This window comes from Calliphora vicina, chromosome 4 (genome assembly GCF_958450345.1).
Source record: "Calliphora vicina chromosome 4, idCalVici1.1, whole genome shotgun sequence".
Classification (NCBI taxonomy): domain Eukaryota; kingdom Metazoa; phylum Arthropoda; class Insecta; order Diptera; family Calliphoridae; genus Calliphora; species Calliphora vicina.
In genome coordinates this window covers 117,998,457-118,017,363 of record NC_088783.1, presented here as the reverse complement: position 1 = coordinate 118,017,363, position 18,907 = coordinate 117,998,457, and the positions used below count along the sequence as shown (strand labels likewise).

Genomic DNA, 18,907 nt, shown 5'->3' with positions numbered 1-18,907 from the left:
AAATTAATCAGTTTAAAATTTTATAATTATTTACATTTATGGCCACTTTAAATAATTTCAACTATTTCTTTTAAATAATTCCTGCAGCAATGTCTGCATAAATTGTGTGGCAGATAATCATCATCTGCAAGAGCATCATTAAAAAAGAGGCATTTCTGTTTACATTTTGTTGGCTGTCTGTCATTGGGCATTTAAATGTATTGGTTTTTATAAGTAGCAGTCATAACCAAAGTTATGACAGCCATAAAACCTCATATTAATGCAGTTGTTGCCAGTGTATCTATGACTCTCAATTGCACTCATCATTTATTGGGTGTACAGCATGTTGCATGCTGCTTATGGGGAATGTAGGCCCTGTGTTGCTGCTGCTTGCTGTACTGTACGTGCAGTATTTGACTTGTAATCATTTGTATGCCATATTTATAGTTATTAAGTGGTAATTAAGTTAGATGCATAATAATGATATATCTATGGTCATAATTATTAAACAATAGTTAGTTAGTTAGTTAGTGAGTGAACGATACAAAACATTTCTTTGTGCATTTTTGGTCTCAGCTACCAATTAGCTTAAGGTTTTCTTTAGGTATTTTTTAATGCTGTATATGTATCAAGTGAGGATTCTGGGAAAGCAGTAATTTAATTAATTCTTAAAGAACAGTTGGTGTAAAGTTGTCCATATATTTCTAATGAATCAAATTAAATAAGTGTTTTTTTTTTTTAATAATTTCTTAGGAATTAAACTAAAAAGAAATGTAGCATAAAGCAAGATATGAGATGAGATTTGTAAGCTTTTAAGGAGTTAAAAAAAAATTTAAAAAAAATTCAAAATTGTTTTTTTAAATTTTTGAAATTTAAAAAAAAATTTCAAAATTAATTTTTTTTTTAATTTATTTATTATTTTTTGGCAAAAAACAAATTTTTAAAATTTCTATTTCGAATTTTTTAAATTTATTAGCGGAAAAACTATTTTTTTTTTGGCGAAAAAAAAAATTTGGATTAAAAAATATTTTTCCCAAGTTTGGCACAATTTTTTGGAAAATTTTTAAAAAAAAATTACACAATTATTTTTTTAAATTTAAAAAAAAAAAAATTTCGAAATTATTTTTTTATATATATCCATTGCGCTAAGGAAATTCTCTGTATTTCGTGGGAGCAAAACGGAACCTGTACCGAGTGCAACTGATTTGAAGCGAGCATTTGCCGGGAAAACACATTCTCATGAATTATGTTTTTGACAACAGACGTATTGTCATCTAAGGCTAGTAGGGTGTTAACTATTTGTTTTGATTGCCTGCCTTGTTTGTTGTTGTTTTTCCCAGCTAAGCCATGAAAAAATGTGGCAAGTGTCTTGCTCAAAAAAAAAATAAAACTATTTTATATAAAAAAATTCAACAGTTGTAAAATAGTTGAGTTGTGCTTTTTTTCAAACATCAGCTTCAGCCGTTGAAGTGTCGCAGTGAGCTACGACACTTAAACTTGCTTAAGCCTCAAATAAATGTGTGACCATAAATGTGCTGCCGTTGGTAACTGCTAAAGGTTTTAGTTTTTTTTTTTTTTTTTTTTTTTTTTGCAACTATTTGTACAAAAATTATTTCATGTTTGTGTTTCTAAAGGTCTAATTGTATCAGAGTTATTTGAAAAGTTAACATTTAAGTTTTTAACTAATTAAAGTTTATTGATTAGTATTTGTGGTGAGGAATTTTAAAAAGTGTAGAGTTGATGCTAAAGTTAAGTTAAGACTTTTTTTGGAAAAAGAAATAATTTGGGGGACATGGCAACGAAGTAGGTACACCTTATGTCGGGGTACATGGCTAGAAAAGGAGACAAGGGACAATACTAGATACGAGACTAGATACGAGACTAGATACGAGGCTAGAGACGAGACTAGAGACGAGACTAGAGACGAGACTAGAGACGATACTAGAGACGAGACTAGAGACGAGACTAGAGACGAGACTAGAGACGAGACTAGAGACGAGACTAGAGACGAGACTAGAGACGAGACTAGAGACGAGACTAGAGACGAGACTAGAGACGAGACTAGAGACGAGACTAGAGACGAGACTAGAGACGAGACTAGAGACGAGACTAGAGACGAGACTAGAGACGAGACTAGAGACGAGACTAGAGACGAGACTAGAGACGAGACTAGAGACGAGACTAGAGACGAGACTAGAGACGAGACTAGAGACGAGACTAGAGACGAGACTAGAGACGAGACTAGAGACGAGACTAGAGACGAGACTAGAGACGAGACTAAGACGAGACTAGAGACGAGACTAGAGACGAGACTAGAGACGAGACTAGAGACAAGACTAGAGACGAGACTAGAGACGAGACTACAGACGAGACTAAAGACGAGACTAAAGACGAGACTAAAGACGAGACTAGAGACGAGACTAAAGACGAGACTAAAGACGAGACTAGAGACGAGACTAGAGACGAGACTAGAGACGAGACCAGAGACGAGACTAGAGACGAGACTAAAGACGAGACTAGAGACGAGACTAGAGACGAGACTAGAGACGAGACTAGAGACGAGACTAGAGACGAGACTAGATACGAGACTAGAGACGAGACTAGAGACGAGACTAGAGACGAGACTAGAGACGAGACTAGAGACGAGACTAGAGACGAGACTAGAGACGAGACTAGAGATGAGACTAGAGACGAGACTAGAGACGAGACTAGAGACGAGACTAGAGACGAGACTAGAGACGAGACTAGAGACGAGACTAGAGACGAGACTAGAGACGAGACTAGAGACGAGAGACGAGACTAGATAAATAGGAGACTAGAGCCGAGACTAGAGACGAGACTAGATAAATAGGAGACTAGAGCCGAGACTAGAGACGAGACTAGAGACGAGACTAAATACGAGACTAGAGACGAGACTAGAGACGAGGCTAGAGACGAGATTAGAAACGAGACTAGAGACGAGACTAGAATGAGACTGGAGACGTACTAGAGACGACACTGGAGATGAGACTAAACACTAGACTGGATACGAGACTAGACCAGATATGAGACTAGGGACAAGACTGGAAACGAGACTAGATAAATAGGAGACTAAGACGAGACTAGAGACGAGACTAGAGACGAGACTAGAGACGATATTAGAAACGAGACTAGAGACGATACTAGAGATGAGACTAAAGACGAGACTAGAGACGAGACTAGAGAAGACTGGAGACGAGATTAGATACGAGTCTAGATAGGAGGCTAGAAGCGAGACTAGATATGATAATAGCGATGATACTAAAGACGAGATTAGAGACTAGACTGGATACGAGACTAAAGATGGACTATATACGAGGCTATAGACAAGATCAGATAAGAGACTGGAGAGGAGACTATAGAGGAGACTAGAGACGAGACTAGAGACAAAACTAGATTCGAGACTGGAGATGAGACTAGAAACGAAACTTGGTAAAATTTGTTAGGGCTTTAAAGCAGAAAGTGGTTGTACCCATTTATTCCGATTATTAATTTATTATATTCTTTCCATGTGTATTTTATACAATTTTATTAACTTGAAATTCTTTCTTTTTCTTTGCAGGTATGTAATTTATGGCTTAACTACAATTAAAAATACAATCTTAAGTTTTTAAGAATATTTAAGAATAAGTGCGAGTTGTGTTATTAAAATATTATAAATTCGGGGGTTTATAAATATCAAAGAGCTGTGAAAGGCGTTTTAAATTGTTCAAGTGGAATTGTAAGAATTCTGTTGAAAACTCAAGTGTTTTCTAGTGTAAACATACACGATCTACCCACATTACAGAGAAGACGTAAATTTCTTTGAATTCATAAAGATAGTCTCCCTGTATAATTTCAAGTGTCATTGAAAATTGAAGTTTTTTTTTCCATTTTCACCAAAATGTTTTGAAATAAATCTTAATAAGGAAAAAAATATAAATTTTTAAAGAAAATCAAAGAATAGTTGCTTAAGTGTTAATAGCCAACATTAATTTTGGTTGAAAATTGCAACAAACTTGTATTAACAAAGAGAGTGTTATAAATCCCATTGCAACCAAACAAACCAATATCATGGCTCTGTTTCCCTCATCATCACGACCGCGCAGCCTAATGGAACAACTGTTGGCGCGTAAAATCGAAGCTGCCGCACAATCCGTTACGGGCCCAGGTGGCACAAGACTACGTCGTACCGACTCATTAGACTCCACCAGCAGTATTGGGTCATTGGGGTCGCTAATATTGGGTGATGATGTATGCCGCTGTGACGATTGCCTGCTGGGCATAGTCGATTTGTATGTGATCAGTGCCGAGGCAGCCAAGAAAAAGGTAAGACTCGCCAGCATCTCCACCTAACAGATGACAAAAATTGATTGACTTTAAACAAGATATTTCACTAATTACTAGCTAATTACAAAAAAGACTCTTAACATATTTCTTTCATTTAAAAACAAATACATTTCATTAACTCCACGAAAAATGCCAAAGAAAACTTCACAACTAAAGAAAATAAAAAAGAAAAATAAAGAAAGAGAAACAAATTCCATGTGGTGCCAATATATGGTTTGGCAATTTACATTGCCCGCAACATACAACACACGGCAGGTTGTCATGTTAAGGCAACAACAACAAACAAAAAAGTGCCACAAATAACTGCCGCAAGAAAATACCAAAAAAAAACCTCTTTAAAGCAAATGTGATACCAAAAGCCAAGTGCTTTTTTTTTTGTTGAAATAGAGATAGATCTTTAGCAAAAAAAAGAAAAAGAAACTAGAGAAAAAAAAACTATATAGTTTATCAGTGGGTGATCATTAATCATTGAATTTATATACAAGACACCTTTTGTGGCAAGACCAAAAACAGCTGCAGGCTGTCACAAAGCTTAAACATGATGTCATTTCATTTAAATTTATTTTTTCTCTCAATGCAGCAAATTGCTAAAATTTTCTTTAAAGCAACAAGTGTAGAGATATTTAAAATTTTTTTTAGAAAAAAAAAATGTTTACAAAACAAATGATCTCGTTAAGAATTTACAATGAATTATGATTTAACAGGGGTGACAACAATAAGGAATTCGAAAATAATAAGAATTTTATATAAAACTATAGATGAGACTAGAGACAAGACCAGAGGAGAGACTAGAGACGAGACTGGATGCGAGACTGGAGGCGAGACTAGAGACGAGACTAGAGACGAGACTAGAGAAGAGACTACAGACGAGACTAGAGACGAGACTAGAGACGAGACTAGAGACGAGACTAGAGACGAGACTAGAGACGAGACTAGAGACGAGACTAGAGACGAGACTAGAGACGGGACTTGAGACAAGACTAGAGACGAAACTAGAGGCGAAACTAGAGACGAGACTACAGACGAGACTAGAGACGAAACTAGAGGCGAATCTAGAGACGAGACTAGAGACGAGACTAGATACGAGACTAGAGACGAGACTAGAAACGAGACTAGAGACGAGACTAGAGACAAGAGACGAGACTTCAGGCGAGACTAGAGACGAAACTAGAGACGAGACGTGGCGAGACGAGACTAGACTAGACTAGACTAGACTAGACTAGACTAGAGAGAGACAAGAGTCGAGGAGAGACTAGAGACGAGACTAGAGACAAGACTAGAGAGAGACTAGAGACAAGACTAGAGACAAGACAAGACGAGACGAGAGACGAGACTAGAGACGAGACTAGAGACGAGACTAGAGATGAGACTAGAGACGAGACTAGAGAAGAGACTAGAGATGAGACTAGAGACGAGACTAGAGACGAGACTAGAGATGAGACTAGAGACGAGACTAGAGAAGAGACTAGAGATGAGACTAGAGACGAGACTAGAGACGAGACTAGAGACGAGACTAGAGACGAGACTAGAGACGAGACTAGAGACGAGACTACAGACGAAACTAGAGACGAGACTACAGACTAGACTAGAGACGAGACTAGAGACGAGACTAGAGACGAGACTAGAGACGAGACTAGAGACGAGACTAGAGACGAGACTAGAGACGAGACTAGAGACGAGACTAGAGACGAGACTAGAGACGAGACTAGAGACGAGACTAGAGATGAGACTAAAGACGAGACTAAAGACGAGACTAGAGACTAGAGATGAGACTAGAGACGAGACTAAAGACGAGACTAGAGACGAGAATAGAGACGAAAGTAGGGGAGAGACTAGACTAGAAAGTAGACCAGAGAGGAGACGAGACTAGATTTGAGACTAGATGTGATGTGACTATAGACGACACTAGATACGAGACTAGAAGAGGAGACGACACTAGATTCGAGACTATAGAGTTTACAAGAGGCGACACTAGAGTTAATACTAGACTGGAGACAAGATTATAGACGAGGCGAGACGACACTAGAGACTAGATATGAGACTAGAGGCGAGACTAGAAAGGAGACCAGAGACGAGACTAGATGTGAGACTATAGACGACGCTAGATACGAGACTAGGAGAGGAGACGACACTAGATTCGAGACTAGAGAGGAGATTTTATTCGAGACTATAGACGATATTGGAGGTTTGATTAGAGACGAGACTAGATACGAAACTGGAGACGAGAGTAGAGACGAAACTAGAGACAAGACTAGAGACGAGTCTAGAAACGAGTGTAGAGACGAATCTATAGACGAGACTTGATACGATACTACAGACGATATTAGAGACCAAACTGCAGAAGACCAAAACATAGACGAGCCTTTAGGCCCAACTATAAATTACAGAAGACGAGAGACCAGTAAGACTTAAAGCGAAACTATAGGTGTGACTACAGACCATTCTACAGACGAGACTATACAATTAATTGCTGTCTATAGGCTACTCACTTAACTATAGTCAAGTGAGTCATACTGCCTATTTAAAACCTACATATCTCCATATAAATATCAAATTTCTTGTTTTAACATTAAAATTCCCTAATCTGGCAACACTTTATTTAAATTCACCTCAAATGTCAACTGATTAAAAGCTGTTCGTTTTTAATCTATGAACAAATTTTTCCATTTGTAAATAATAATTTTAACAACTAATTAACCTGTGTTGGCCCTGCCACACACTGAATTGCTTCCTCCTTCTGTTAAGGAGTGTCTGTTGTGCGTTTTTCTTTTCTTGATTTTCATTTTTTTTTTTGTAACACTTGGCAAATTATAGCTTCCAAAACGCAAACTTATCTACGTCTGGAAACAGACATGGAAACACAGAGCACACAGCAGACACAGCGATCGATGTCTGTCTGCTGTATGTGCAACAGTCAAGTGTTGTAAGTCATACTTGTACGATAATAATAATGTTGAAGAAATGATAAGTGTGATTTTGTTGTTTGTTTGCTGTTGTTGTATGTAAGAGCAAATATTAAAAAGGGGAGAGCAACTGTAGACTGTATTGGTGGCAGCGGGCGTAAAAATAGCACAGATGTGGGCAGCTTAAAATAAATATTTGAAGCAGGTGTAAAAGTTAAAGAAATTTAAGTTTTAAAAAAAAACATTACAGGGCAAATAAGTAGCACAATGAGGTGTCAGGAATATAAATTTTTGGTAATCTAAAAACTAAAGAGCACAACTGGTAAAAATTAATATTTTTTGGTTTAGAATCGTATAAAAATAAGTTTTTAGGGTAACAGTGATGGTCAATTAAGTAGCACAAGTTTAAAATTTTAGCATTTTGGCGGTTTTAATGACATCTATGGATAAATTATGATTTTCTTTTAAAAATTATTCTATATTTTTTTTTTAAATCAACAGCTCTGTTCAATTAAATAGCACAATTGTTAAAATTTTAATATTTCTTTAAAAAAACAATACGAAACTTATTTTTGGTTAATTTATATGGACAAATTTAAACTTAATTATTAATTAGAACAAACAGCAAAGGCCAAATAAATAGCACAAATTTTAAAATATAGTTTTATTTCTTAAAACAATAAAGAAATTATTTTAAAATTAATTTAAATAGAAATTAGTAGTTGGTATTTCAATTTTTAGGTATACAGCTGTGTTTATCTAAATAGCACATCTTGAAAAATTATTGTTTTCTTTGGTATTAATAAGAAATTTTTAGGGAAATACTTTATTCCTTTGAATTCATGAAAGAAATGGAAATTTTAGAACAGCAGCAGGGATTAAATAAGTAGCACATTTTAAGAAATTGTTATTTCCATTGAATTTGATAAGAAATTTTTAGGAAAATAATTTTTGCTTTTGCATTCATGTAATAAATAGTATTTTTAGAACAGCAGCTGAGAGCAACTAAGTAGCACATCTTGAAAAATTATTATTTTCTTTGAATTTATTAAGAAATTTTTAGGAAAATTCTTTTATCCCTTAAATTCATGGAATAAGTGGTCTTTTGGAAACAGCAGCACAGAGCAACTAAGTAGCACATCTTAATAAATTATTATTTTCAATGAATTTTATACGAAATTTTAAGGAAAATACTTTATTACATTGAATTTATGGAAGAAATGACATTTTTAGAATAGCAGCAGAGAGCAACTAAGTAGCACATCTTAATAAATTTTTATTTTCTTTGAATTTTATAAGATCTTTTTTGGAAAATACTTTATTACTTCAAATTCATGCAATAAATGGTATTTTTACAACAACAGCAGGGATTAACTAAGTAGCACATCTTGAAAAATTATTATTTTCTTTGAATTTATTAAGAAATTTTTAGGAAAATTATTTTATCCCTTAAATTCATGGAATAAATGGTCTTTTGGAAACAGCAGCAAGGATTAACTAAGTAGCACATCTTAATAAATTTTTATTTTCATTGAATTTTATAAGAAATATTTAGGAAAATACTTTATTACATTTAATTTATGGAATAAATGACATTTTTAGAATAGCAGCAGGGAGCAACTAAGTAGCACATCTTAATAAATTTTTATTTTCTTTGATTTACTTAGAAATTTTTAGGAAAATAATTTATTCCTTTAAATTTATAGAATAAATGACATTTTTAGAATAGCAGCAGAGAGCAACTGAGTAGCACATCTTAATAAATTATTATTTTCTTTGAAATTGATAAGAAATTTTTAGGAAAATACTTTATTCTAATGAATTTATGGAAGAAATGACATTTTTAGAACAACAGCAGGGATTAACTAAGTAGCACATCTGTTGAAATGTAAATTTTTACTTAAAATAAGACTGAAATTTATTCTTCTTTAACATGTAGTGAGATAATTTTACAAAATATATGAATTTTAGACAATTTGAGGCAAGCAGCAGAGGTTAAAAAAATAGCACCATTATTAAAATTGTTAATTTTTATTTAGGAAATAAATTTAATAAAGATTTTTTATTTATTTAAGTGGTATTTTTACCAAAACTATTAATTTTAGGCAATTTGAAACAAACAGCAGAGGTTGAATAAGTAGCACCATTAGTAAAGTTTTTGATTTTGTTGTAAAAAATAAATTTAATTTAGATTTTTCATAAATTTAAGTGATATATTTACAAGAAACATAAATTTTATAATATTTGAAGGAAACAGCAGAGGTTAATTAAATAGCACCGTTAGTAAAATTGTTAATTTTTTCCTAAAAAAAATAAATTTAATTTAGATTTTTTATATATTTACCAAAAATGTAAATTTTAGGCCATTTAAATAAAACAGCAGAGGTCAAATAAATAGCACCATTATAAAAATTGTTAATTTTTTCTTAAATTATAAATTTAATTTGGATTTTTCATTCATTTATGTGACATAGTTACCAAAAATATAAATTTTAGGCCATTCGAAAGAAACAGCAGAGGTTAAATAAATAGCACCATTATTAAAATTGTTATTTATTTCTTCTTAAATAATAAATTTAATTTGGATTTTTCATTTATTTAAGTGATAAATATCAAAGAATGTAAATTTTACATCATTTAAACGAAACAGCAGAGCTGAAAAAAGTAGCACCTTTAGTAGAATTGTTGAATTTGTCTTAAAAAATGAATTTAATTTCGATTTTTAATTTTTTAAAGTGATATAGTTACCGAAAATATAAAGTTTAGGTCATTTGAATGAAACAGCGGAGGTTAAAAAAATAGCACCATTATTAAAATTCTTAATTTGTTCTTAAAAAAAAAATTAATTTAGATTTTTCATTTATTTAAGTGATATATTTATCAAAAATATGAATTTTAAACAATTTGAAGCAAACAGCAGTGGTTACAAAAATAGCATTTTTGTTAAAATTGGTCACTTTTTTCTTAAAAAATAATTTTAATTTAGATTTTTCATTTACTTAAGTGATATAGTTACCAAAAATGTAAATTTTAGGCAATTTGAAGCAAACAGCAGTGGTAAAATAAATAGCATCTTTCATAAAATTGTTTAGTTTTGTGTTATTATTACTATTTTTGGAATAAACTAATGTTTCTGTGTAACAAATATAAAAAAATAATATTTTTAATAAACAGCACAGCTGAAATAAATAGCACATTTGCAAAAATTTTAAATTTTTCCCTAAAAAATCCTTGAGAAATATATTTTGAATTAAAAACTTAAAGAAACATGTTTTATAGTTTATTTGTTGGAAACAGCAAAGGTTAAAAAAGTAGCACCTTTATGAAAAAATTTAATTTTATGAATTTTTAATAAAGGATTTAATAAAACAAATTTTCTGTGTAACAAACTTGAAAGAAATTATGTTTTTGGATAAACAGCAGAGGTTAAATAAATAGCACATTTTCAAAAATTTAATTTTTTTCCAAAAATAACCATGGAAAATACATTATCAGCTATGAAATTGCAGAAAACTTGCTTTATTGTCTATTTAGTAGAAGCAGCAGAGGGTAAATAAATAGCAAAATTATCAAAAATCCAGAATTTTAATTATTTATTAACAATAAACTGAGTTTTAATCAAGATTTTGGTCCAAATCAACTATAAACAGTTGTTTTTAAATAATTAGCACTCTCTCTCTGAAAAAATTTAGTTTCATTTCTACCATTGCTACTTTTACTTCAAAATACTGCTCAATATTTTAACCATACTGCTGTTGAGTTTGTATGTTTAAGCCCCTACTAAAGCTACAATGAATGTGTATTATGTGGCGCCTGAAATGTAATGCAACTCGCTGGCAGTTGCCGCTTAAATAAATGGGCCAGCCACAAACGTTGCAACAGGCAATATGTACGATTATAAGGAATGTAAATGAATATGTTGCATTTGAAATGTCAATGGGAATTTATAGAGAGCGGCTTAACAAAAATTTTAAAATAAGAAAGAAAAAATCGTGGCAAATACATAAAGCAGCACCATCATAAATGGAAGAGGCGAAGAGAGCAGCAGGAGGACAAGGCACAGAAGGAGGACTACAGTTACCGAAAAAAACGGCAGGAGGTTACCACAGAAGGTGCTACACATGGTGGTCGTTAATAAAATAAAAAAAAAAACATTTCAATGCTGTTCAATGGTATTTAGCATACAACTAACACTGTTCACCTGTCTGTCTCACTGTCCGTCTGTCTGTCCTTTCATTTCTATCACTACAAAAAATGACTCTTAGTGGTATCGATTTTTCGTTATTTTTTTTGCTCCTCTATAAATTTAATTGCTTGTGTTATATGAGTATTTTCTATATTATTTGTTAGTTGTTTTTGGGCCCAGTTAAAGGCACTTGTTCAAACATGTTCGTATGCAAAATTTATGTTAATGCAAAGAGCTTCTTGTAACTATCGTAAAGCTATTATGGGAATTTAAACTATTATAAATAATATTTAATGATTTAATGATGCAGAATATTGGAAATAAATAAAAAAGAAAAATGCGAAAAAACGCTATAAGTAATTGATAAATTTAAGAATTGTTATTTATTAGAAAATATGAACAAAATGACAAAAATAAAATATGAATGTCTAGAGAGTAAAGGAAATATATTTTTAATTAACCAGGCAGGATTGAAGATTTTTTTTTGGAAAAGTAATTGGAGTTTTGTTAAAGTCATTTGTCTTAAGATAGAGACAGTTTAACAAAGCAAAACTGTGGCAGTTATTCTATACAAAACATAAAATATATCGACAGTTTCCTTTGAGTAATTGGAGGAGACTATAGACTAAATACGAGACTGTAGAGGAGACTATAGATGAGTCTATAGAAGATACTATAGACGAGACTACAGACGAGACTATTAAGGAGGCTATGAAAGAGACTGTAGACGAAACTATTGAGGAGACTATAGAAGAGACTATGGAGGAGAGGAAAATTTAGACGTGATTATGGAGGAGACTTTAGACGAGACTATAGAGGAGGCTATAGACGAGACTGTGGAGGAGACTAAAGACGAGACTGTTGAGGAGACTAAAGACGAGACTATGGAGGAGACTTTAGACGAGGCTATGAAGGAGACAATAGACGAGACTGAGGAGGAAACTAAAGAGGAACCTATGGAGGAGACTATCGACGAGACTACAGACGAGACTATTGACGAGAATATGGAGGAGACTATAGACGAGAATATGGAGGAGAGTATAGACGAGAATATGGAGGAGACTATAGACGAGACTGTTGAGGAGACAATAGACGAGACTGTGGAGGAGACTATAGATGAGCCAATGAAGGAGACTAAAGACAAGACTATATAGACGATACTATGGAGGAGACTATAGACGAGACTATGGAGGAGACTATAGACGAGACTGTGGATGAGACTATAGACGAGACTATAGACGAGACTATGTAGGAGACTTTAGACGAGACTGTGAAGGAGACTAAAGATGAGACTATGGAGGAACCTATAGACAAGACTGTGGAGGAGACTAAAGACGAGACTATGGAGGAACCTATAGACGAGACTGTGGAGGAGACTAAAGACGAGACTATGGAGGAAACTATAGACGAGACTATGGAGGAACCTATAGACGAGACTGTGTAGGAGACTAAAGACGAGACTATGGAGGAAACTATAGACGAGACTATGGAGGAGACTTTAGACGAGACTATGGAGGAGACTAAAGATGAGACTATGGAGGAACCTATAGACGAGACTGTGGAGGAGACTAAGACGAGACATTGAAGGAGACAATAGACGAGACTATGGAGGAGACTATAGACGATACTATAGACGAGACTATGGAGGAGACTTTAGACGAGACTATGGAGGAGACTAAAGACGAGCCTATGGAGGAGACTTTAGACGAGACTGTGAAGGAGACTAAAGACGAGACTATGGAGGAACCTATAGACAAGACTGTGGAGGAACCTATAGACGAGACTGTGTAGGAGACTAAAGACGAGACTATGGAGGAGACTATAGACGAGACTGTGTAGGAGACTATAGACGAGACTATGGAGGAGACTTTAGACGAGACTATGAAGGAGACAATAGACGAGACTGTGGAGGAGATTAAAGAGGAACCTATGGAGGAGACTATCGACGAGACTACAGACGAGACTATTGACGAGAATATGTAGGAGACTAAAGACGAGCCTATGGAGGAGACTATAGAGAGACTATAGAGAGACTATAGACGAGACTATGGAAGAGAATTTAAACGAGACTGTGGAGGAGACTTTAGACGAGACAATGGAGGAGACTATGGAAGAGAATATAGACGAGACTATGGAGGAGACTTTAGACGGGACTATGGAGGAGACTTAAGACGAGACTATGGAGGAGACTTTAGACGAGACTGTGAGGGAAACTAAAGACGAGACTATGGAGGAACCTATAGACAAGACTGTGGAGGAACCTATAGACGAGACTGTGTAGGAGACTAAAGACGAGACTATGTAGGAGACTATAGACTAGACTATAGACGAGACTATGGTAGAGAATTTAGACGAGACTATGGAGGATACTAAGACGAGACATTGAAGGAGACAATAGACGAGACTATGGAGGAGACTATAGACGAGACCATAGACGAGACTATGGAGGAGACTTTAGACGAGACTATAGACGAGACTATAGACGAGACTATAGACGAGACTATGGAGGAGACTTTAGACGAGACTATGGAGGAGACTAAAGACGAGCCTATGGAGGAGACTTTAGACGAGACTGTGAAGAAGACTAAAGACGAGACTATGGAGGAACCTATAGACAAGACTGTGGAGGAACCTATACACGAGACTGTGTAGGAGACTAAAGACGAGACTATGTAGGAGACTATAGACGAGACTATGGAGGAGACTATAGACGAGACTGTGTAGGAGACTAAAGACGAGACTATTGAGGAGACTTTAGACGAGACTATGAAGGAGACAATAGACGAGACTGTGGAGGAGATTAAAGAGGAACCTATGGAGGAGACTATCGACGAGACTACAGACGAGATTATTGACGAGAATATGGAGGAGACTAAAGACGAGCCTATGGAGGAGACTATAGAGAGACTATAGACGAGACTATGGAAGAGAATTTAGACGAGACTGTGGAGGAGACTTTCGACGAGACAATGGAGGAGACTATAGACGACACTATGGAGGAACCTATAGACGAGACTGTGTAGGAGACTATAGACGACACTATGGAAGAGAATTTAGACGAAACTAAAGAGGAGACTTTAGACGAGACAATGGAGGAGACTATGGAAGAGAATATAGACGAGACTATGGAGGAGACTTTAGACGAGACTATGGAGGAGACCATAGAAGATACTATAGACGAGACTATTGACGAGACTGTGTAGGAGACTAAAGACGACCCTATGGAGGAGACTATAGAAGAGATTGTGTAGGAGACTATAGACTAGACTATAGACGAGACTATGATAGAGAATTTAGACGAGACTATGGAGGAGACTTTAGACGAGACAGTGGAGGAGACTTTAGACGAGACTATGGAGGAGACTATGGAAGAGAATATAGACAAGACTATGGAGGAGACTTTAGACGGGACTATGGAGGAGATTATAGACGAGACTAAGGAGGAGACTATGGAAGAGAATATAGACGAGTCTATGGAGGCGACTTTAGACGAGACTATGGAGGAGACTTTAGACGAGACTATGGAGGAGACTTTAGACGGGACAATGGAGGAGACTTAAGACGAGACTATTGAGGAGACCATAGGAGATACTATAGACGAGACTTCAGACGAGACTATAGACGAGACTATAGACCAGACTATAGACGAGACTATAGACGAGACTATAGGCGAGACTAAAGATGAGACTATAGACGAGACTATGGACGAAACTATGGAGGAGACTATAGACGAGACTATGGAGGAGATTATAGACGAGACTAAGGAGGAGACTATGGAAGAGAATATGGAGGAGACTTAAGACGAGACTATGGAGGAGACTTTAGACGAGACTATGGAGGAGACTTAAGACGAGACTATGGAGGAGACCATAGAAGATACTATAGACGAGACCATAGCCGAGACTATAGACGAGACTATTGACGAAAATATGGAGGAGACTATAGACGAGATTATAGACGAGACTTTAGGCGAGATTTTAGACGAGATTATAGACGAGACTTTAGGCGAGACTATGGAGGAGACTATAGAAAAGACTATAGACAAAACTATAGACGAGTCTTTAAACAAGACTATAGACGTAACTATAGAAAATACCTTTGGCGAAACCATGGTCTAATGTATAGTTTCTTTGTGTTACTTCAGACTCAGATGTTATTGTATAGAAAACGTTATCTGTACCATAGCCACAGTTCGTTTTGTATAAAAAACTTTGTCAGTTTTATTAAGGAAAATTTTGTATATCTTTAGACATAGTCTGTTTACAGTTTAATTTTTATATTTATAAAACCAATTTTTATATTTATAAAATGTTTATAGAACAAAATTTCCATAAAAAATCGTTTTATAAACCTCTGATAAATTATAAAACTGATTGTAAATAAGGCCTTTTAAATGCATCATTAAAAATAATATGTTAAAACATCTTGTTTGTGTATTTTCTTACATTTGTTTTACTTGTAACCCTGTAATTTATTACAAACAAATAAAGCTTTTGTCTGTTAAAAGCCAACAGCGTAAGCTTACATGACACTGATAATAAACTACTCAAAACTAGATGGCGCTTACAGTTTACATAAATAGAGTGGCCACCATCATTACATACCTACAGGAAAGTTACTTTAATTTGAAATAATAAAAAACGTTACTTTTTTAATTTTTTTTATATAATTTTGCTGTATTTAATAAATATTTATAGGATATTTTATTTTATTTAAGATATTTTTAAACCTTTATTAGGTAATTATTAAAAATAATTTTAAAACAAATTAAAATTTTATTATTTCCACAATTGTTTAACTTGTATTGTGTCTAAATTAAATTAATTCATTTTTATTATTGTCATTTTATTTATTTATTTATTTATTTATTTATGTTAAATTAAATTAAATAATTTCATTTAATTTATTTTTTGTCTTCATTATTTCAAAATTCGTTTTTATTTTTTGTTGTTAAAAAAAAACACACAATTTTTGTTTGACGTCACTGCGTAGCTTTGAACTAAAATATATTTTTTTTTACTAAATTTTGTACAAATCGTTCATTTAATTCATTGTGTTGTTTGTTGATTTTGTTCAACGTTCAAAGTATTGAATGATCATGGTTGCTTGGGGTATGTGTTTGAGGGTTTATTTGTATTTATTTTAATTTCAGTTTATTTATTTTTTTTCATATTCTTGATATTCTTATCAGCAGTTTTTGACTTTAAGTAATATAAATACTTAAACAGCTATACATTAGTATGGAATACATTAAAGCAAAAATTTATGATCTGGAATAGGGTGTAAGTGTAATTGGCGAGGGAAAACATAGACAGCTTTCCCATAGAAAACATTGTCTGTATTACGACGCAGACAGTTTTCTTATAAAAAACTTTATATGTCTTCTAGTTCAATTCTACTTCAGTTCTAGTTCAGTTCTAGTTCAGTTCTAGTTCAGTTCTAGTTCAGTTCTAGTTCAGTTCTAGTTCAGTTCTAGTTCAGTTCTAGTTCAGTTCTAGTTCAGTTCTAGTTCAGTTCTAGTTCAGTTCTAGTTCAGTTCTAGTTCAGGTTCTAGCTCTAGTTCAGTTCTAGTTCAGTTCTAGTTCAGTTCTAGTTCAGTTCTAGTTCAGTTCTAGTTTAGTTCTAGTTCAGTTCTAGTTCAGTTCTAGTTCAGTTCTAGTTCAGTTCTAGTTCAGTTCTAGTTCAGTTCTAGTTCAGTTCTAGTTCAGTTCTAGTTCAGTTCTAGTTCAGTTCTAGTTCAGTTCTAGTTCAGTTCTAGTTCAGTTCTAGTTCAGTTCTAGTTCAGTTCTAGTTCAGTTCTAGTTCAGTTCTAGTTCAGTTCTAGTTCAGTTCTAGTTCAGTTCTAGTTCAGTTCTAGTTCAGTTCTAGTTCAGTTCTAGTTCAGTTCTAGTTCAGTTCTAGTTCAGTTCTAGTTCAGTTCTAGTTCAGTTCTAGTTCTGTTCTAGTTCTGTTCTAGTTCTGTTCTAGTTCTGTTCTAGTTCTGTTCTAGTTCTGTTCTAGTTCTGTTCTAGTTCTGTTCTAGTTCTGTTCTAGTTCTGTTCTAGTTCTGTTCTAGTTCTGTTCTAGTTCTGTTCTAGTTCTGTTCTAGTTCTGTTCTAGTTCTGTTCTAGTTCTGTTCTAGTTCTGTTCTAGTTCTGTTCTAGTTCTGTTCTAGTTCTGTTCTAGTTCTGTTCTAGTTCTGTTCTAGTTCTGTTCTAGTTCTGTTCTAGTTCTGTTCTAGTTCTGTTCTAGTTCTGTTCTAGTTCTGTTCTAGTTCTGTTCTAGTTCTGTTCTAGTTCTGTTCTAGTTCTGTTCTAGTTCTGTTCTAGTTCTGTTCTAGTTCTGTTCTAGTTCTGTTCTAGTTCTGTTCTAGTTCTGTTCTAGTTCTGTTCTAGTTCTGTTCTAGTTCTGTTCTAGTTCTGTTCTAGTTCTGTTCTAGTTCTGTTCTAGTTCTGTTCTAGTTCTGTTCTAGTTCTGTTCTAGTTCTGTTCTAGTTCTGTTCTAGTTCTGTTCTAGTTCTGTTCTAGTTCTGTTCTAGTTCTGTTCTAGTTCTGTTCTAGTTCTGTTCTAGTTCTGTTCTAGTTCTGTTCTAGTTCTGTTCTAGTTCTGTTCTAGTTCTGTTCTAGTTCTGTTCTAGTTCTGTTCTAGTTCTGTTCTAGTTCTGTTCTAGTTCTGTTCTAGTTCTGTTCTAGTTCTGTTCTAGTTCTGTTCTAGTTCTGTTCTAGTTCTGTTCTAGTTCTGTTCTAGTTCTGTTCTAGTTCTGTTCTAGTTCTGCTCTAGTTCAGTTCTAGTTCAGTTCTAGTTCAGTTCTAGTTCAGTTCTAGTTCAGTTCTAGTTCAGTTCTAGTTCAGTTCTAGTTCAGTTCTAGTTCAGTTCTAGTTCAGTTCTAGTTCAGTTCTAGTTCAGTTCTAGTTCAGTTCTATTTCAGGTTCTAGTTCAGGATGTAGTTCAGGATGTAGTTCGGATTCTAGTTCAGTTCCTATTCAGGTTCTAGTTCAGGTTCCAGTTCAGGTTCTAGTTCTGTTCTAGTTGAGGTTTTAGTTCAGGTTCTAGTTTAGGATCTAGTTCAGAAAGTTATAATTTCTAACTAAATTTAAATTAGTTAAAATTCCTTAAAAAAAAGTACCCTTAAGCACAATAGTACCCTAAAAAGTACCCTTGATTCCAAATGTTTTATAGTTTTACAGTAATAAAATTACAACAACTATACAAACTAGCAAACTGATATGGCGCACCAAGAGTTTAAAAACAAACAGAGCTCTTCATTAGGAGAGAGAGTAACTAACAAAATGAAGCAAGACAGCAAGATCTCATTTTTATTTAAAAAATGAGAGAGTTTGAGAGCAAGTATTATTTTCATTTTTTCCAGCCAAGACATTTAATTTGTTTAGTACGTTTTTTTATCACACAAAATCAACAATTATATTTTTTTATTATTATTATTATTTGATTTCAATTTTTCTAATTTTTTTTTACAATTTGTTACTGGTTTCACATTAAGTATTATTATTGT

The 18,907-nt window shown here is 34.1% G+C and overlaps 1 protein-coding gene across 2 annotated transcripts in view; it reads left to right on the top strand.

Moving 5' to 3' along the window:
• Nucleotides 1–4,024: 4,024 nt before the first annotated feature.
• LOC135958978 (inositol-trisphosphate 3-kinase B-like) overlaps nt 4,025–18,907 on the top strand; it is a 59,362-nt gene continuing 44,479 nt past the window's right edge. For both annotated transcript variants that reach the window (XM_065509931.1, XM_065509929.1), the window contains exon 1: nt 4,025–4,305. In XM_065509931.1, the coding sequence (XP_065366003.1) occupies nt 4,051–4,305 (255 nt within the window). In that variant the 5' untranslated portion in view covers nt 4,025–4,050. The remainder of the gene's footprint in view (nt 4,306–18,907) is intronic.